Here is a 21,653-nt window from a genome sequence, read left to right as displayed (position 1 = left end):
AATCAATTTTCTACTTCTATTAAGACATTACGCACAGATTCCGGTGGTGAGTATTTGTCTATTGAGTTTCAAGCATTCTTGGCTTCTAAGGGTATTATTCATCAACGTTCATGTCCCTCTACTCCTCAACAAAATGGAGTTGCCGAACGCAAAAATCGTCATCTTTTAGATGTGGTACGTACTCTCTTGTTAGAATCTTCTGTTCCATCCATGTTTTGGGTAGAGGCTCTAAAAACTGCTACTCACTTGATTAATCGTTTACCTTCTCAAGTCCTACATATGGAGTCTCCCTATTTCCGCTTATTTGCTAAGCAACCTAGTTATGATCACCTTCGTATTTTTGGTTGTGTATGTTTTGTTCATTTACCTCCTCATGAGCGACATAAATTATCTGCTCAATCTGTTCGATGTGCTTTCTTGGGATATAATATGTGTCAAAAGGGATTTGTTTGCTATGATCCTACATTACATCGTACACGTATTTCTAGGAATGTTATTTTCTTTGAAAATCAACATTTCTTTCCTATATCCTCTTCTACTGTGTCATCCTCTTCTACTGTGGTCCTTCCCTCCTTTGAGCAACAGTTCTCAGATCTTCATCCAGTCAGTTCTCGCTTTCAACCAGGTATTGTGTATACGAGACGCTCCCGCCCACAGTCTCTTTCAGTGGCTCACCCGATATCTGATCCTACCACGCTCCAGATGCAGTCAGTTGCAGCACCTTCAGTACGTCGCTCTTCTCGAGTGTCTGTACCTCCGAATAGGTATGGATTTCCCTCTTCCAGTTCTGGCAATTCTATTTCAGCCCTTACTGCTGCATTGTCCAAATTTGATATTCCCACATGCTACTCACATGCTGCTAAGCATGATTGTTGGCGACAAGCTATGCAGGAAGAAATTGCCGCTCTAGAGGCCAATCACACTTGGGACATTGAGCCCTGTCCTCCCACTATTGTTCCTCTGGGTTGCAAATGGGTTTACTCAGTCAAGGTCTGATCTGATGGAAGTTTGGATCGTTACAAAGCTCGGCTTGTTGCACTTGGGAATAATCAGGAATATGGTGTCAATTATGAAGAGACCTTTGCTCCTGTGGCTAAAATGACTACTGTTCGTACGATTCTAGCTCTTGCTGCTTCCAGTGATTGGCCACTACATCAGATGGATGTAAAAAATGCTTTTCTTCATGGGGATCTTAAAGAGTGTATTTATATGAAGCCACCCCCGGGATTGTTTCCCTCTCCGACTTCACATGTGTGTAAGCTTCGTCGCTCTCTTTATGGTCTCAAACAGGCTCCGAGAGCCTGGTTTGATAAATTCCGCACCACTTTATTACAATTTTCATTCAGGCAGAGCAAGTATGACACTTCCTTGTTTCTTCGGAAATCAGACATGGGTATTGTTGTTCTTTTGGTTTATGTTGATGATATTGTGATCACTGGTTCCGATTCTGCTTTACTTGGTCAGCTCAAAACTCATCTCTCCGAGTCCTTTCATATGAAAGATCTTGGGTCTCTCACATATTTTCTTGGTCTTGAGGTGCATCATAGTCCCTCTGGTATTTCCCTCAATCAACATAAGTATGCGAGTGACTTAGTGGCTACAGCTGGTCTACAAGGGGCTACTTCTGTTGATACTCCCATGGAATTAAATGTCAAGCTTCGCAAAGAGGAGGGCGACTTACTTGCTGATCCCAGTTTATACAGGAAGTTGGTGGGTAGCCTTGTTTATCTCACCATTACTAGACCGGACATTTCTTTTGCTGTACAGCAAGTCAGCCAGTTCCTTCAGACTCCTCGTCATCTTCATTTGGCTGCCGTTCGTAGGATCATACGCTATGTTCAAGGCACTTCTACTCGTGGCTTGTTCTTCCCTGCAGGCAATTCTACTCGCCTTGCTGCTTATAGTGATGCTGATTGGGCTGGTTGTGCGGATACCCGTCGCTCCATCACTGGTTGGTGTGTGTTCTTAGGTGATGCATTGATATCTTGGAAAAGTAAGAAGCAAGACAGAGTCTCTAAGTCATCTACAGAATCTGAGTACCGGGCGATGTCTCTTGCTTGTTCTGAAATCATTTGGCTTCGAGGTTTGCTTGCGGAGTTAGATTTTTCTGAGACCGATCCTACACCTCTACATGTCGATAATACAAGCGCTATTCAGATCACGGCCAATCCTGTCTATCATGAGCGCACAAAGCATATTGAAGTGGACTGTCACTCTATCCGTGAAGCCTTTGAAGCTCGTGTTATCACTCTTCCACATATTTCCACCGACTTACAAATAGCTGATATCTTCACCAAGGCTCTCCCTCGTCATCGACATTGCTTGCTAAGTAGCAAATTGATGCTTGTTGATCAACCTGCATCAATTTGAGGGGGGCTGTCAAAGGACAGCTTTGCTGTCCACACCTTCCTTATTTTAGCCCTTCACACCTTCCTTATTTTAGCCCTCCACACCTTCCATATTTTAGCCCACACTTGCTGTCCATACCTTCCTTATTTTAGCCCTCCACACCTTCCTTATTTTAGCCCTCCACACCTTCCATATTTTAGCCCACACTTGCTGTCCACACCTTCCTTAATTTAGTCCACCCTTCTTTCCTTATTTTAGCCCACAATATTTCCTTATTTCTCCATTGATTATTCTGTACAGTTAGCATATATTATTTGATAGATTATAGTTTACATGTATAGAGCTAGAATCATGCTGTAATTTATTTGTTTTTTATTTGCTTTCCATGTAAAGCATCCTTGTAAAGTCTATATATAATATACAAAACTCAAGGCCAAGGTATTCGGTCATTCACACAATATTTTGACATCGATGACTTAATTTAAGTTATTAAGCATATTAAGTATGTTTGGTAAAGTAACTTAATATTACAATTTGAAACTAAAAATGATTTTGGCAAATCAACTTAATAACTTAATATGACTTAATAACTTAATCATAATTTTGTTTAAAGGTATTCTAAGGAATTAAGCATTAAGTATTAAGTTTTACCAAACGCACTCTTAAAGACCTTGAACAAAATCTAATACCATGTGGAAAAAAAAAAAATTATTCATTGCATTTCTGACAAAATGATACAACAGTTCTAGTGTACAATACTACAAAAAATTAGAAAACTAAACTACATGAAATCAAAAAGTTGACTAATTCCTATAAATCATCTACAAATAAAATAGGAAATATACAACTATACAATCTCAAAAATCAAAGAATTATACAACTATACAATCCCATATATTAGGGAATTAATTCTCTAGTATTTTTAATTAAATCTCATAAATTCGGGAGTTAATTCTCTAGTATCTTCAATCAAATTTGTTGACAATAACAAACACCAATTACAATTCAAGGAAGAAAAAATTTCCCAACAAAAGACACTAAACACTCAGCTTCTATTTTGGCTAAAAGGTCCACCACCGGATTGGCTAAGTGAGGAACCAAAGAAAAGGAGCACCCAAACTCTATACCAATATCAAAACTTAGCACAGCCACCCGTCAAACCTTTGTAAGCCTCTTTCCTTTTTAGTCACTTATGAAATGACCACACCAAAATCTCCCTCCAATACAAGATTAAAAAACCCCAAAGCTTTTTCCTACATGAGGCCCTTTAACATAGCTAGAATCCCAACCTTAATAGCAAAACTATCACCTGTAAGTTTAGAGCAAATCTTTATCATTGTACTACAATGATCTCTAATCACTCCAATTCCAAGTTGCTCTAGAAAAACCTTAAGAATATCCATCAAAATTCATCTTGACAAAACCTTCAGGTGGCAATGACCATAAATCTAATAATATAAGGCTCAAAGGAGTACCCATGAAGACTTTAGCATCAAAGATTTAATATGTTTTCTTCCAAACATCTTAAAGAATCTTCATAGTTCTTTCTTTCCATATCGTCCAAATTAAATTGAGACTAACAATACTCCATAGAACTTTCCCTCTAGGATGACCCCCAAAGCCTCTAATTATCATCTTTGCTACCTACAAGGTGGGAACCAATCAATCCTAGTGAGGAACCTAAAGTGATTGGGCAATGAAGGAAAAGATGATTAGTCGATTTTTCACTCTTCTTACACATAACACATCACTACGGATTTTAAGACCTTCAAAAAGTCTCCACTTTTAGAGCATATTATTGTCATTAACCTCCTACTAGCCATAAACCATGTGAAAAACTTTACTTTGGGAGAAGCTTTAGATTTCCAAAGAGAATTAGCTAAAGTAAAAGGAGTAGAAGATTGAGAAAGTGCTTAAAAGAATGAACCAAGAACAAACCCGAGGAGGTTAAAGACCAAACCCGAGCATCGAGATACTAAGCTAATAAATACACTAAAACTACAAAAGACATGAGGAGGGCTAATTCATCGATTTCATAATCTGAGAGGTTTTGGTGAAATTTAAGTTTCCAAGATATAGTTTTTGGTATTGAAGATGAAAAGGTAAATAACCACATCAAGTATCTGCCATAAAGTAGATCTTCAAACCATTACTCACTGAAAATCGAGTGAAAGGAGCAAAACTAAAGAAGATTTGAGCAATAGCCTTCCAAGGCCGATAGTGCAACTACCTAACAATAATGTTGGCCTCCCATTCATTAGAATGTGGCCCATAGATACTTAAAATGACTTTGTGTCTTAAAGTGCTGTTTCCCTAAACCTTCACAAATACTTTCCTAAGAAAGCTCTATTTTTAAAGGATATCTTACCTATACCCAAACCCTTTATTGACAAACCCATATAGGTTGTACACACACGTTGATTGATAGATTAAAGAGCTCATTTCTCCCTGATTTATATGTTGAATCGTTCCTTAATTAGTTTGATTAATTTCCAACTGCATAGTGTAATATTCCTTAATTGTAATTTCCTTGTATAACTTTAATACTATACTATAATTGTGTTGTAATTTTGCCTATAGTTTAGTTGCTTTTGTATGTATTGACACGAAATATGGGATGAAAAATAATTTCTATTTTTTAGATTGACTATACACACAGTTTATATAGGAGATTACAAGAGAAGAAATAGGAAACAAGAGACATAATAGAAAACTAACTTATTCCTAAATCATAAAACTATCTATTTACAGAAATAGGAAACTAACATAATAGGAAAATAATTCTCCTATTCTATTTACAGCTCAATTACAACCTATTTACAGCTCGACACTCCCCCTCAAGTTGAGGAATAGATGTCTTTCATTCCCAGCTTGAATACAAGATCGTGAAACATTGAAATGCTCAGCCATTTTCTTAGGATATTAGCTAATTGATGTTCTGATGGAACGTAGGACATACACACTACTCCTTTCTCCAATTTTTCTTTGATGAAATGCCTATCAATCTCAATATGTTTTGTCCTATCGTGTTGTATAGGGTTATGAGCAATATTGATAGTTGACTTGTTGTCACAATAGAGCTTCATAGGACCATCCCACTTGATTCTCAAATCATCTAGAATAATCTTCAGCCAAAGTAGTTCACACAACCCTTGAGCAATGGGCCTAAACTCTGATTCTGCAGACGACCTTGCTACCACATTCTGTTTTTTACTTCTCCATGTTACCAAATTACCTCCAAGAAAAGTAAAATACCCTGTAGTTGATCTTCGATCCACTAGGGAACCTACATAGTCAACGTCGGTGTATGCTTCTAGAGCAAGAGTATTGTTCTTCTTGAACAAAATTCCTTTCCCGAGGTTGCCTTTTAAGTAATGCAACACCCTGTAAGCAGCTTGAAAATGAGGTTCTCTTGGATCATGCATGAATTGATTGATCATGCTCACCGAGTAGGCGATGTCTGGCAGAGTGTGAGCAAGGTATATGAGCCTACCAACCAACCTCTAGTACATTCTTTTATCCACCACTGGTTCTTCTTTAGCTTCTCCCAACTTGTGGTTTGGATCCATTGGGGTAGAGACTGGTTTACACCCAATCTTCCCTATTTTTGCCAATAAATCAGTTACACACTTTTGTTGAGAGATGAAGATCCCTTGTGTGGAATATGTCACCTCAATACCGAGGAAGTACTTCAGTTTTCCTAGTTCCTTTATCTGAAACTCTGTTGCTAATCTCTGTTTCACTTCATATTTTTCTCTCTTATCATTTCCAGTCACTATGATGTCGTCAACATAGACTAGAAGAGCAGTTACTCCCCTTGCAGTCGAGTGCTTAATGAAGAGAGTGTGGTCACCTTGGCTTTGTTTGTACTCAAACTCTTTCATGACTTTTGCAAATCTCCCAAACCAAGCCCTAAGAGAATGTTTTAGCCCATAAAGGGCCTTTTTCAGCTTGCACACCTTGTTACCTGTGTTTCCCTCAAATCCCGGTGGGATGTTCATGTAAATCTCTTCGTCTAAATCACCATGAAGAAATGCATTCTTAACATCATACTGTAGGAGTTGCCAATTGTAGTGGGCAGCCAGTGACAGCAAGATTCTTACAGTATTTATTTTTGCAACTGGAGCAAAAGTCTCCTGATAATCAACTCCATAAGTTTGAGTGTACCATTTGGATACCAATCTTGTTTTATATCTCTCAAGAGATCAATTAGCCTTATATTTCAATGTGAAAATCCACTTGCAATCAACAATGCTTTTCCCTTTCGATCTTTCAACAATCTCTCATGTTTTATCCCTTTTAATGCACTCATCTCCTCTCACATAGCATCTTTCCATTCCCTTTTTGTCAATGCCTCAGAAATAATGTTAAGGATGATAGTGGTGTTTAGACTCACAATGAAATTCTTATGGGCTGGTGATAGGTGCTTAAGAGACACATAGTGTGATAGTAGATAGAGCGGTCGGTTAGTGCATTCTCTGGTGCCTTTTCTGACAGCAATGGAAAGGTCTAAGTCTAGGTTGTCTGTTGAGTCAATGGAAGTTTCACCAGGTTGTGTATGTAAAGGTGGGTCTGATCTTTCTGTGATTTCATTCCCAGGGTTTGAGGTGGATTCTTGAACCTGCTTTTGTTCTGGAATGACCTTTTCCCTTGAATACAACTTAGGAAACTGTGGAAAATTGCGAGTGACACTGGCTGGAATAGGGGATGACTCAGGTTCTTTATCACCATGGGTTAAGACATAAGAAAGGTCAAGAGATTCAAATGACTCACAAGGACTATCTTCCATCATTGAAATCTCCCCCTGAAGAGAGGACTTAGGAAAAAAAAAGTTTATTTTCTGTGAAGGTGACATCTGCAGAGATGTAAAATTTTCTAGCTGAGGAATTGTAACACTTGTATCCTTTTTGAGTGGATGAGTAATCAAGGAAAACACATTTTATGGCTCGGGGGTCTAGCTTGTCTTTATGTTGGCTGTGGACATGAACAAATGCAGTGCACCCAAATACCCTAGGAGTGAGCCCATTTGAGGTTCTAAAGTGTGGATAGAAACTCTTAAGTATCTCTACGAGGTTTTTGTTGTCTAACACTCGTGAGGGAATTCTATTTATCACGTATGTGGCAGTAAGAACAGCTTCCCCCCAATAGGACTTAGGAACATTCCCTTGAAAGAGTAAGACTCGGGTTGTGTTGAGTAAATGTTCATTTTTCCTCTTGGCTACCCCATTTTGTTGGGGTGTGTTAACACATGATGAGTAATGGAGAATGCCCTGTGATTGAAAATAGGGTGACAAAATCTGGTTAAAGTAATCTCTAGCATTGTCTATCCTAAAGCTTTTTAATGCTAACATCATATTTTTGTTTAAGAAGAAAGATCCATGTAACCCGAGTGGAGTCATCAATTAAGGATACAAACCAACGAGCCCCGGAAACATTAGGTATGGTCGAAGGACCCCATATGTCACTATGAATCAAATGAAAATGATGAGAACTTCTTTTATTGCTAATAGGAAAAGATACATGAGTATGTTTTGCCAATTCACAAGTTTCGCAATGAAACTCAGAAATATCTAATTCTTGGAACAAATGAGGAAACATGACTTTTAAAACCCTAAAAGATGGATGACATAGACGTAGGTGATACAACCAAATGGTATCTTTATTTGAGGAACTGAGAAAAGATAACGACAAATTATTACTAGTTTTTTTAGATGATTCAAGGTGGTAAAGACCGCTCCTTTCCTTAGCAAGTCCAATCCTCCTCCCTGAGCCTTGTTCCTGAAAAACACAATAAGAAGGGAAAAAAATAGCATAACATTTAAGATCATGGGCAAGCTTTTGAATGGAAACAAGGTTGGCCAACAATTTTGATACATGAAGGACATTTTTAAGAATAAGGGTAGGTGTGATGTACATGTCTCTGAAACCTGCAACGGTAGCTAAAGAGTCATTGGCCACTGCAATTTTCTTGTTACTTGGGCTTGGGGTATAGGTATGGAAAAGTTGAGATTTTGAGGTCATATGGTATGTGGCACCAAAGTCTATTATCCAAGAGTCATCATAAACCCTGTGTGAGGCATTTATGCAAAAAGAGAGTGAAGGTGTACCTGAAAGAGCCAAAGAACAAGTTCCTGTAGGTTTGTCAAGGATTCAACAAGCTTCTCAGCTTCTCCATTTCTTCACTATTGAACCCGCCTGTTGCTGAATTTTCCTCAATTTTGGGTTGCTCTGCCATGTGTGCTTAAGGCCTTTGTTGCCTCCACGGTTTCCCCATTCACGACTTGGTGGTTTACCATTCAACTTCCAACACTTCTCTTTTGTGTGCCTTGGTTTCTTGCAAAAGGTGCACCAGAGATTGTCCTTGTTCTCCTTCCATTGATTGTCTCTACCTAAGTGTTTAGGCAGATCATTCTTTCCTTGCTCTGAATATTCTATTTTTGCAACTAGGGTTGATCCATCCAAGGTTTGTGGTTCAAGCATAACACTCCTTCGGCTTTTCTCGCCTCAAATCAATGCCACCACCTCATTAAAGTGTGGAACCTCCTGCTTGCCAAGAATCTGGATTCTCACTTGATCAAATTCTGGGTTAAGCCCAACAAGAAAATCATAGACTCTATCTTGTTCAATGAAATCCTTTAGAACAACGGCATCCTTAGGACATTTGGTTTTTATCACCCTATAATGACCAAGTTCTTGCCACAAAGCTTTCAATTGATTAGCATATTCAGTAACTGTTTTACTTCCCTGTTTTGCAGCAATCGTCTTCACCTTAACCTCATATACTTGAGTCACATCTCTAGCTTTTGAATACATCTGTTGGATTGCGTCCCAAATATCCTTAGCCGTAACCAAGAACATACATGTGTCGCTAATCTTAGGAGTTATAGAATTCCACAGCCATGCCATAATCATAGAATCTTCTTCATCCCATGCTTCAAAACGGGGATCTCCTAGTTTCGGCCCTGTACCCATAAGATGGGTGATCTTCCCTTTCCCTTTCAGCACAGTGTGAACAAGTTGAGACCATTTAAGGTAATTTTTTTCATCCAGCCTATACACAACCTAAATGTTTTGCAATTCCTCCAGTTGTTGAGATCAAACAATCTCCTCCGATTGTGCTGTAGTAGTCGTCTCTGCAACCTCCGACATCTTCCACGAAAAAACTTGTTCTCTTGGGAATTAAGGCAAATCGCGAAACAAAAAAAAAAAAAAAAAAAAAACAGCAACAATGAAGGATGGTAAAAGAACACGTGAATAAAAAAAATCCAGCTATGAAGGCCAGAAAAAATGACGATGAAGGCCAGAATGATGCCCAAGTTTTAAAAACCTACTGCTCTGATACCATGACACGAAATATGGGATGAAAAATAATAAGTTCTATTTTTTAGATTGACTATTCACACAGTTTATATAGGAGATTACAAGAGAAAAAATAGAAAACAAAAGACATAATAGGAAACTAACTTATTCTTAAATCATAAAACTATCTATTTACAGAAATAGGAAACTAACATAATAGGAAAATAATTCTCCTATTCTATTTCCAGCTCAATTACAACCTATTTACAACTCGACATGTATATACCTTGCATCCTAGGCAATGCACATAGTAAAAATTCAGTTCAATTTTTCCACATGGTTTTAGAGCTCTAGGCTTTTTCCTTTTTTTTTTTTTTTCTTTTCTTCTTTTGCCTTAATTGCCACCAAAAAAAAAATTGCAAGGTCGTCATTGCTAGCAAAAAAGCTCCTTAGCCTTATTGCTAAATATTCTTTATCATTCCCTTTAATTCAAACTTGTTTTTTTATAAAAAAATAATAATTCCTCCACCCTTCCCATCCAAAATGTTTGCAACCTCTAAAATCGCCCATGCAATCAAAACCAACGTTGATCTCAATATCAAAGCCACCCAACATTCAGCTAAAGAATGCCAAAATGTGCAAGCCTCCTTTAGGTTCAATGACTGCAAGTACCTGGCTTGGTCACAACTTGTGAGGACCATTCTAAAAAGCAAAGGAAAGCTAAGTCACCTAATAAGCTCTATGCCCAGTGAACATTATTCTAAAATTGCAGCTTGGGATAAGAAAGATTCAATGATCATGTCTTGGCTTTGGAATTCAATACAATCATAAATAAGTGAGACGTGTATGTTCCTCACAACAACAAGGGAGATATGGGAGGTTGTCAAACAAACCTATTCTAAAGTGTAAGATGCTTCTCAGATTTATGAGATAAAGACCAAAAATTACAGCCACCAAGAATCAATTTATCCTTTATTGAGTATCACAACACAATGAAAAGTTTGTAGCTCGAATTTTTAAATGAAGTGCAGTGATGATGCAACAATGATGCAAAAATTTGTTGAAAGAGAGGATTTTTTAATTCCTTACTAATCTTAATGTGGAATATGATCAAGTGAGGGTCCAGTTCTTGGTGGGAATCACTAGCGTCATTGAATAAGGTTTTTTCAATCATGAGGCTGAAGAAGGAAGAATTGTTATGCTTGATTCCCTTAACATGGAAGGCTCATGTTTTGCCACTACGAAACCAAATGTTGGCCAATCTAATTTAGGTATTGGAGTGACAACTGAAGTTGGAAGGAGTGAACAACCAAGGCCACCGAGTAATAAGGACAACCTTTTGTGTAATTATTGCAAGAATCCAAGGCATACTAAGGAGAATTGTTGGGAAACTCCATGGGAAACCACAGTCCTTCGATAGGAACAATGGGAACCTCAATGCTCAATTTGGACAACAAGGTAAACAAGCCAATATTGCTCATTCTAAAGGCAATTCCCACCAGTAGAATGTAATTTGTAACACAATATAGAATGGAAGAGATTGAGCAACTCCAAGGTCTAGTTACATCATTTGATAAGCCTAATGTCCATTGTTCCTTGGCACAATCAAGTAAGTATTCTCCATCTCATGCCTTTTGTGCCTCTAAGGACTTCTTTTGGTGCTTGAGCAATTGACCTAGGTGCAACAAACCATATGAAAAACTCCTCTCCTACAATTCACTTCATATAGCCTTAGCCCCAAAAACCAAAAAATCAAAATAGACAATGAGAAATTAGCCACCATGGCTGATCAAGGATCAATTGACTTAACCTAATCTCTTTCACTAAAATCTATGTTACATGTTCCTAAGCTATTAGTTAATCTTTTATAAATTCACCATATTACAAAAGACCTTAACTGTAGTGCGACCATTTTTTCCAAGTTATTGCATATTTCAGGACCAGGTCACAAAGAGAATGATTGGGCATGGTAAGGAAAAGAAGTAATATTGTCTCCTTGAAATGGATAATGGCAGTAATATCGTCTCCTTTTGACTCATCTTTTCAAGAAATTTTTATTCAATAAAGCTGATATTTGAGTACATCACCTTCATGCAGGACATCCTTCATTTTCAATATTAAAAACAATGTTTCCTTTGTTATTTAAGAGTGTGGATGCTAATTAGTTTAATTGTGAAGTGTATCAATTGGTCAAACACCATCATGTTTCTTTTCCATTGACAAATATAACATCTTTTACTCTTTTTACTTTAATTCTTCTCGCATTCCTAATGTTAATAGGCCTCATTGGTTTTTTTTCATTTGTTGATGATTGCTCTAGAATTACATAGATATTCCTTCTAAAAAATAAATCTAATATGAGTTGTGTTTCCAACATTCATAAAATGATTAGTAATCAATTCGAAGTTCAGATCAAAAGTATAAGATCTAACAATGGAAGAGAGTATTTTAACCAAATCTGGTCACCCTTTCTTCAAAAAAGTAAGGATTGTTTATCAATCTTCCTATATTGACACCCCACAACAAAATGGGGTTATTGAAAGAAAACACCGTCATCTCCTTAAAGTAACTCAAGCCTTGTTGTTCCAGAAAAATGTTCCAAAGGCATTCCCAAGGGAAGCAATTCTAAATGCAACATGCTCAATCAATCAATTACATTTGTAGAACTTTAGGCAACAAAACTTCAGTTGTTGTTTTTTTCTGAGTTTTTCCCCAATTTCAAATTTTAAATCAAATCCATCCAAAGGTTTTTGGTTGTCATTGTTTTATACATGTTCCTACCGATCATTGTAGTAAATCCTCAAGCTCATAAGTGTTGTTTATTTTTTTTATTATTATTATTTTTATTCCCCAACTAATAGGGGATATAAATGTTACCATTTAACCTTAAAAAAGATGTTTGTATCCATGGATGTTACTTTTGTAGAAAGCCTAACTTTCTTTCCTACCCCTCATCTTTAGGGGGAGTCATTACTCGAAGACAAGGGGAACTTAAATGTGTCCCTTGATCTACCTACTCTTCAAGATACCAACAAGAACCCAAAACCCGCTATACCAAGTGCTCCTATTGTTGTTCTGACTAGTGGCCCTCCACCACTAGTCAATATTCCTAAAACAACCATTAACTTGCCTCCACAAAATGAGTAAGAGAGGGTTGGCACACACTACCATTTTGAGTTTATTCAAAAAAGAGATTGTTGCCTTCCTATCTAGTGCAAGTCCAAGACTCTAAACCACCAACAAGTACTGAACTTTACCCTTATTTTTCTTCATCATCTTCTAAGAAACAAAAAGAACACACTCAAAAAATGACTACCACTTACCTACCAGCCTTTGAGGATTTGTCTATACCTCTTGCTTTTAGGAAAGGACTCAAGAAATGTACCAAGCATGGCATCTACAACTTCATTTCCTTTAATAAATTATCCCCATCACATCAACCTTTCCAAAATAAACTGTAGAAGAAGAGAGATAAAGGAATACAAGGTATGAAATTCTTTTCCTTAACTATACCAAATCCCTTTGATTACAGGATTGCCTAATTCTCTCATCAGTTACAAAATCACGACTTTTCTAATTTCATTCTTCCACACTCCCCCTCTAGCTGGTGAATAGATGGTTTCTATTCCCAACTTGGATACGCTTGCTTGAAACTTTGTAGTGCTTAAACCTTTTGTAAGTATATCAGCAAGTTGGCAGTCAGTAGATACATAAAGGAGTACGGATCAATCCACTATCTAGTTTCTCCTTAATAAAATGTTTGTTTATCTCTATGTGTTTCGTTCGATCATATTGTATTGGATTATGTCTAATACTGATTGCAGATTTATTGTCACAATAGAGTTTCATTGGTCCATCCCACTTAATCTTCAAATCTTCCAAATGATCTTCAACCATAATAGTTCACAAACTCTTTAGGTCATTGCGCGAAATTCCATTTCTGCATTGGACCTTGCCACAAACTCTATTTCTTATTTCTCCATGTTACCAAATTCCCATTAAGAAAGGTGCAATACCCAATTGTTGATCTTCTATCAACCACAAATCCAGCATAATCAACGTCTGTGTATACTTCAAGTACTAGACCTAAGTTTCGTTTAAATAGGATGTCCTTTCCTAAAGACTCTTTAAGATATTATAGCACTCAGTTAGCATCTTGCAGATGAACCTCTTTTGGCTATGTATGAACTGACTAATCACACTCCCAGCATATGTAATATCTAGTCTTATGTGAGAGAGATAAATGAGTCTTCCTACCAAACGTTGATACATCTCTCCTCTTACTAGAACATCTTCCTCAACATCTCAAAGCTTATAATAAGGATCTATTGGTGTGTGTCCTAGTTTACACGCCAACTTCCTTGTTTCCCTGAGGAGTTTCCTTACATATTTCTACTGAGAAATAAAACTTCCCTACTTAGAATGTGCAACTTTGATTCCTATGAAATATTTCAACCTTCCCAACTCTTTAATTTCAAATTCATTGGTCAAGCATTGCCTCAAAGTCGGTCTCTCCTTTTCATCAGATCCCATCATGATGATGCCGTCTATATATACTAGAAAAGTTATAACTCTCCCTAAATCTGAATGTTTGATGAACAATGTATGATCTCCTTGACTTTGTTTGTATCCCATGTTTTTCATCACTTTAGCAAACCTTTCAAACCATGCCCTTGGAGACTATTTCAACCTGTATAGAGCATTCTTCAGTTTCTCCCAATGAATGCCTTTAAAACTCTTTTCTTTCCACTTCACAAAACCTTCTTCCCGCAAAACCACATTTTAAAGAGTTCATTGCAAAAAGACTTTAAAATACGTTTGCTAAATCTCACTCCACATGATCATAAGTTTTTTGAAAATCAATCTTAAAGACAACCTTTTCTTCTCCTACACACCATTTCTTATCTATCACTTCATAGACTACTAAAAATGCATCAAGATTTTGTCTGCCCTTAATCTCCATAAAAAGGTGTATACTTTCACTATGTATACTCTTTAACTTATTTTTAATTCACTTTTTCCCTCCCTCTTTCTTCTTTATTTTCTTTCCATTATCATTCAAACTTTTCATGGTCCAAATGAAGCCTAATGATCAGGTTAGGCATCCTTTTGTAAATTGGACATTAATACTTAATAGGAATATGATCGATGTTGCTTTACAATTGACACAAAAAATGCACTTGACACTTTATTATTTTACATTCCTATTGCACACCTATTATTGCATTTGACACACAACCATCATTTTCATATTTAATTTTTGAGTCTCATAGCAAAAAAATTGCACTTAATGCAAGTGAAAAAAAAAAAAACCTTTTGATAGGTACTGAATTGATTAACAGGCGCCAAGAAAAGGGGGGTGCAACCCATGTACACATGTAAATGGGAATAGAAATACCTGATTTAACTTCTTTGCTAACTGGGGAATGCCGCAACAATCAGACAGACCATGATACACCTTCGATAAGTATGGCATTCAACAAGTGAAGAACATTCAGGATCAACTCAAAATTTTGTAAGAATTAATCAAGAGCAATATATGGTGAAGTGAAAAGTACAGGATGATCATGGAAGAACTGGTCCTCATAAGCAAGTGCTTCTGAAATGCTACGGTTTTGATTTAGGTCCTGCAACAAACGAAAGAATGTAAATTTAGCACCTCTAGTCCAATCAAAATTCATGATAGAGGCTATATATCTAAGATGGCACATGCTTATGGTAATCATAGGGCATAATTGGTAGCAGAAATTAAATTGGTTTTCAGAAATGTTTTTATTAACAAAAATGTGAACAATAAACACATTCATTTTGGATATTTTCAATTGCTAGTGTACCTGCATTTTTTAAAACATGAAAACAACATTTTAATGTTTTCTAAAATTGACCTATTTTCATAAATGTTTTTTGAAAACATGTAGCCAACACTTTTGTGTTATTTTCGTTTTTTCCATTCTTAAAAATAGAATAATAGTTTTCATTTCTACTACCAAACACATACATAAAAATCTATAAAGAAAATTACATTCCAATTCCACTTACAAATGCTCTTCAAAAATATATAACTCTTAAAAACTATCACACTTGGACCCTCCGACTTCACCTAGTGTACCCATGTCAGCAAGGCAAGACATGGGTATGGGTATGGGATCTTTATGGGACAGTCCTATTTTGCATTGGATCCAACAATTTTATTTTGATTTTTTTTTAATTTTAGCTTACTTGGCAAATAATTACATTGAAAAAACATAGTCTACTAGAATGAACATTTATAAAAATATTAATGAATAAGAAAGAAAAGATATGATAAAATATAAAAAAAGAGTTTTTATCAAAAGTAACTTTATTTGTGAATTTTCTTTCCTTCTTTCATTATACTATATCCAAGTTTCTATATCCATCATTGAAATCCTTTTTGGTTGAATCCATGTATTCTAAAATTGTAGGAGAAACACATAGACACATTGACACATTCTCATACTCGACACACTCAAACCCATGCAGCATAACTCGAAACATGCACTTGATGTGATGCTACATACTTCTAAGGGACTTATAGATTTTAAAGCACAGTAACAGATTTAAGTAAAAGAAACAAGAGAAAAGAAAAAAAGATTACTATTAGTATGCAGTTTGGAGCTTAAGACTAAATAATAGCAAGATGACCTGCATCAAAAATCAAAAAAGTGGTTAAGAAAGTAGTTGGGACACGTGTTCACTCAAGGGAGCACTAAAGTTGCCTAATCATACAAACCAAAAAACACTCGAGTGTTGCAACAAGATGCTCAAGCAACCAAAGCGCTCAAGCAACCATATCAAGCACTCAAGTTGGTGCACATTTTCCAAGAAAAATATGATTTTAATTTTATAAACTCATATTTTTTATTTAACTCTCTTTACTATTATAATTCAACTTAAAAACTTAGGGTTTGTCAATATATCCCTTGTTCACAATAGTGAAACAGGCCAGAAAATTCACTTGTATATTTTGTAGGTTTTTTTAGGTTACATCCTAGCTGATATATATATATATATATACAAGAGTCCTATATTAGGAAGTTAACTATATAGAAATAATTACTATAAATCAGCCTATAAAGTAGGCACTAATACTACAATCCTAACTTATCCTAATATAGAATTAGTTAACCTCTAGAATACATTACTAACATCCCTAAGCTTTATTCATTGTCTTAGATACACCTATAACTAAACATTGCCATTACTCTACCTTGAACCCAAAACTCTTAAAAACCTTTCAAGACCTTTCTTGAAAGTTCTCTTGGTTCAAAGGTTAAGCGGTTGTCAATCACATCCCCTCATTACAGTTTTAAGGCAATAAATTAAGTAGTATGAGGTGTTATGTCAAGAATGAGAAAGCAAAGGGTAGTTGCTAATGTCCAAATCAGGTGAAAACTCATACTTGCTTTTCAAATTAGTGGATTATATTTGTGGTCAACTGAGACTCATTCTTTTACACCTATGAAAGTTTTTGTAGATGGTTTTGATGTATATTGTGTGTCCCGATTCTTGTGCTATGATTTTTTATAGTGTATTATAAAATTAGGCTTAAAATATTTTGATTACCTATCCCTTTCTCCAGGTAATTTTAGGGCTGAAGAAGTCACTTTCACAAATAAATGATTAAATTCAATTTACTCAAGTCAATTTCTTCTAAAAGATGTAATAAATAGAAACTAAAATCTTATGGCCAATTAAGGCATACTATGGGCTATTAGACTATGCTAGACAGAATCTCCAAAGAGAAGCCATTTGCAAATAGTGCACAACCTTTTCCAATAAAAGCTCTTAGTCGTTTTGCTCTTACTCATGGTAGATTAGTACCTTGTCAAACAATCCTCTTCTTATTTGTAGGCAAATAGAGACCATTATTAAGAAAAAACCCAATAAAAGGAGTACAACTCAAACAAATAGGAAGCATACAAAGAGCATTAAAAGGCCAAAAAAAAAAAACGAGGAAACAAGAAAAGAAAAGTCAAGCATTCCTTACTAGCAACCCAATTTAATAATAAAATCAAACAAAAAACAATTGTCAAACACTAAGGTAACCCTTAAGCACTTAAGGTAAGACTTGAGGAAAAACCATTTAAACCTCCAAACTAGCCATTCCACCTCCCAAAAATCTCTAATTGTGCTCAACCTAGATGCAACCAAAAGTACAAAAAGTATCTTTTCAAATTTATATGTTGAACTTAATTTAACAACTTCATAAAATAAAAATAATAATAATAATAATAATTAAAGTTTGAAAAGTGTTCATATTACAAATTTGTCCTTAAAGTTACTAGTATAAATTGAAAATATTGAATTATAAATTTGTATATAACACATATTTTTGGTAGGAAATCAAAGCATTGTATAAATAAGCACCAAAAAACAACACACTAAGTGCACAAGACATACACAAAGAGAGTTCAACCGGCCTTAGGGCTTCCATTGAGTGATTCTTTTAAATCAGTGCTCATTTAGGATAGAACGGAAGAATGATTTCACAAAAAACTATCTATCTAGAAAAAACTATTTTTCTAAAGGGGGTAGGCATATTGATTGAAGCACATTATCCAGCTTACTTATGTATATAACACATCTAAAGTAACCTATATAAATATTATTTTATTTTTAACATAATATTAAGTTAATCTATACAAGGTCAACTATAAAATTCAGCTATTTTAGGCTATGTGGGAATTGTGAGTTTGAAAATTTTCTAGCAAAGTGGCGGTTGAAAAGCCAAAAAGGAAAAACTAAGAACATGTGTCGAATTTGGATTGAAAAATTCAAAGAAGTTTAGTAATCAAATAAGTGAGTTGAATTCATGTCATGTGGGCTTTACCATAGATAATTTCTTAGGAAGTTAGATAAGTCTAGCCTATTATTAAAATTAACAATTTCAGTTTTGAAGAATTAATTATGTTGGCAAAAATATGAGTATAAGATCTTCGTATCATTAGAAATTAAAAATTATTGAGAAATAGGAAATTTAATTTAGAAAAAAAAATTCAAAATAGTTGAAAACACAAGTATATTTATGATGAATTTAATTTTTGGAAAATGGAAATTTGTAAAAGAGAGAAAGAAAAAATAAAAAAATGACTGAAAGTGGCATTAAAACCACTACACAAATAAAAATAATAATAAGTAAATATATATATATATATATATATATATATATATACACACACAAAAGCATATACATTAAAGTGGTGTGAAGGCCATTAGGAGAAAAGAAAAAGGAAAATGAGAGAGAGGGGGAGAAGCAGGGGAATAGCTGGGAGTGGAGAGCAAGGAAAAAAAAAAGGAGAAAATGTTTGTGGATCTTTAGTAGGTCAACTGGCAAATCAAATATGGTCTGTTTCACATGAAATTTTAGGAGAGTATTCCATTTTCCTTTGGGAACATTGTTGTAGAATCTAATTTCGAAGTTAACAATTGGATTTTTGGTAGGATAGTTTATCCTTAGAATTTCTACTTGATATATTTTAGAAAAAAACAAATTATAATCTTCTTATTGTGAGATAGATTTGTTTATAGTTGAGATTCTTGCATGTGACTTGGTATATGATCATTGTTTAAATTTTATTTCTTGATGATTTATGAATTGTTGGTTAAAGGAAATAACGAAATGGTTGTTTGTTGAAGATATACTTATGAGAATTGAAGAAAAAAATTATTGGTAGTGAATGTTGAGACGATTAGACAATGTTTGAAAAATAAAAATATATTTTGGAAATAATAGTTTCTAATATGTGAGTACAATGCATTGCATTTGCATCATAATTTTTGAGAAAAAAATAATGATGAAAGGTTTTGTGAAATGGAAAAAATAAATAAAAATAAAATAAAATAATAATAATAATAAGGTGAAAAGGAAGGGCCCTAGGAGAGGACTAATAAAAAAGGGAGTGAGATCCCTAGTGTAAAAGATACAAAAATTTACTCCGAGAAGACTCCGAATGGGGAGTGCATTTGAATACAAAAAAGTATCCTTTGGTGAAAATCCTGAGTATCACATCTCCGTTTGCAATTTTACATTTTTTTTTAATGAGTTTTATTTGCATTTTAACTTAATTATCAAGATGTGTGTTTGTTGTATATTCAGGTTAAGATAAAATATTTGGATTAATGTTTGAAGTTTTATTTTTAAGTATAAATGTTTATTTTAATATACTTAGCCCTTAATGGTTACCTACTAACCTTCTTGGGTTGGTGTAAGGCATCATAATGAACAATGTGAAAATGCTTATCTTTTCCTTATTGAAAATTTTTAAATCCAGATATTGTTCCTAAGAACCCTCAAGTGCATGAGGGAGGATTTCAATATGTCCTCCGTTCAGGAGCTACTTAGAAATATTATTTACTTTTGCTAAACTTTTGGACTTGTATTAGTTTGGTGAAATTGAGTATATGTAATTTGATTATACTTTGGTTGGTTGTGAACGAATAGTAGGAACTTTTTATATAGAAATGGTGGTACAACCTTTGATGATTATCTCAAGTTGGACATTAATGGCATTTATGAGTTAGTGAAAACTAGTGGCAAGAAAAAAAAATTAGGGTTTTCAAGTTGATTGCCAACTTGAATTAGGAGTAACCCTTAGGGTCAAACCTTTGACCTAGAATCACGGGTCAAGTTCTAGATTACCTAAAATTTAGATTGTGACAACGACTTATTAGAGCCATGGTTGCAATAATACCTTGGGGATAGTGTTTGTGTGTGTTGGCAAATCAAATCAAATCAGATTTGATTTGATTAGGAGATTTGAATTAGTCAAAGTTATTTATTTTAAATTTGGTTATTATTTCTGATTGTTAGGATTTGGTTCTAAATTGCTTTTAATTTCAAATAAAGTCAGATTGTGGTATGTATCAATTTGCAATGATCCTAAGAGTGTGTTTAGGGATTTGTTGTTAGTCCTTGGTCGTCCCTAGACCATTTAAATGTATTACCTTCAATTGAATAAAATAACGCAACATTAGTATTCAAATTGTATTAAGTGTGTATTGTTATGCATATGCTTTTATTTATTTAATTAGTTGTTTATAAGTTCATTTATTTATGTATTTTTTACTTGTGTTTGATAACCTTGGTGTAATGTCTATTTATGATAGCAAGATGTGATAATATAATGACTATGACAGACTATGTCTTATGGCTATATGGAAAAAATATTGTAATGGATATTAAAATTATTCGATTATTTTATGTGAATATATTCTGCTCACCTTGGAGTGTGATTAGATCAGGTCTTGTTTGGTATCTAAAAAAGGCGGGAAAACCAAGACAAAGGAGAACTGAAAGAATGAGGAAATTGATTTAGTTAGAGAGAAAGAAGTAAGAAGGGAACTACGGGAAACTACACAATTGCTAAAAGGCTAGGGCTTAAGGAGATTAAGGGGTACCCAAGCCTAGAAAGATTATGATCATTCTCAAAGGAGAGCTTGTCCAACTAAGGCAGTTATGAGTCAAATGGAGGCTACAAAGGGATTTGTGGTATTGCAACCCCTATCATTTAAGGGGGGGAACCAAATGTTGAGGTGGCAAAAAATTCGTTGAGATGCATAAAAAGAATATTAAAGGGTTTTGATATTCAAGAAGAGAGAAGAGTCCGTTTGGCAACATATATGTTGGTGGATAAAACAAACTTATGGTGAGAGACAATGAAGAGAATATATGACACAAATGCAATGACTTAGATCAATTTGAGAGGATCTTTTTGGACAAATATTTTTGGTAAGTGGCTAAGCCATAGTTGTGAAAGGCGCGCCCTGGCTCGGGGAAATGCAACGCCCCTTCATGAAGGCGTCGCTTAGGCGCACAAGGCACGACGCGGTCTCCTGACTCGCCTCCGGCCACGTACGCCCTCCGACCCTCCTTCTTTTCGTTCTCCTTCTCCTTCTCCTTCTTCTTTTTCTTCTTCTTCTTCTTCTTCCTCTTCAGTCCGTCGGGTTGCAGAGGTTTAGGGCTGAGCCCTAATTTTTTTTTTACT

General features: G+C 35.2%; 2 protein-coding genes across 2 annotated transcripts in view; both read right to left on the bottom strand.

Annotated features, from left to right (window-relative positions):
- The window catches only part of LOC117912754 (dynamin-related protein 3A-like), a 52,327-nt gene extending 36,839 nt beyond the window's left edge, over nt 1-15,488 (bottom strand). The window contains exons 1-3 of the mRNA XM_034827448.1: nt 15,483-15,488; nt 15,207-15,275; nt 15,047-15,106 (exon numbers count right to left, since the gene is read on the bottom strand). Of these exons, the coding sequence (XP_034683339.1) occupies nt 15,047-15,106; nt 15,207-15,275; nt 15,483-15,488 (135 nt within the window). The remainder of the gene's footprint in view (nt 1-15,046; nt 15,107-15,206; nt 15,276-15,482) is intronic.
- Nucleotides 15,489-16,266: 778 nt separating this feature from the next.
- The window catches only part of LOC117912753 (dynamin-related protein 3A-like), an 88,007-nt gene continuing 82,620 nt past the window's right edge, over nt 16,267-21,653 (bottom strand). The window contains exon 20 of the mRNA XM_034827447.1: nt 16,267-16,311. Coding sequence (XP_034683338.1) covers nt 16,267-16,311 — 45 coding nt within the window. The remainder of the gene's footprint in view (nt 16,312-21,653) is intronic.

The sequence above is a fragment of the Vitis riparia genome, chromosome 4, assembly GCF_004353265.1.
Source record: "Vitis riparia cultivar Riparia Gloire de Montpellier isolate 1030 chromosome 4, EGFV_Vit.rip_1.0, whole genome shotgun sequence".
Taxonomy (NCBI): domain Eukaryota; kingdom Viridiplantae; phylum Streptophyta; class Magnoliopsida; order Vitales; family Vitaceae; genus Vitis; species Vitis riparia.
This window is presented reverse-complemented; position numbering and strand designations above follow the sequence as displayed.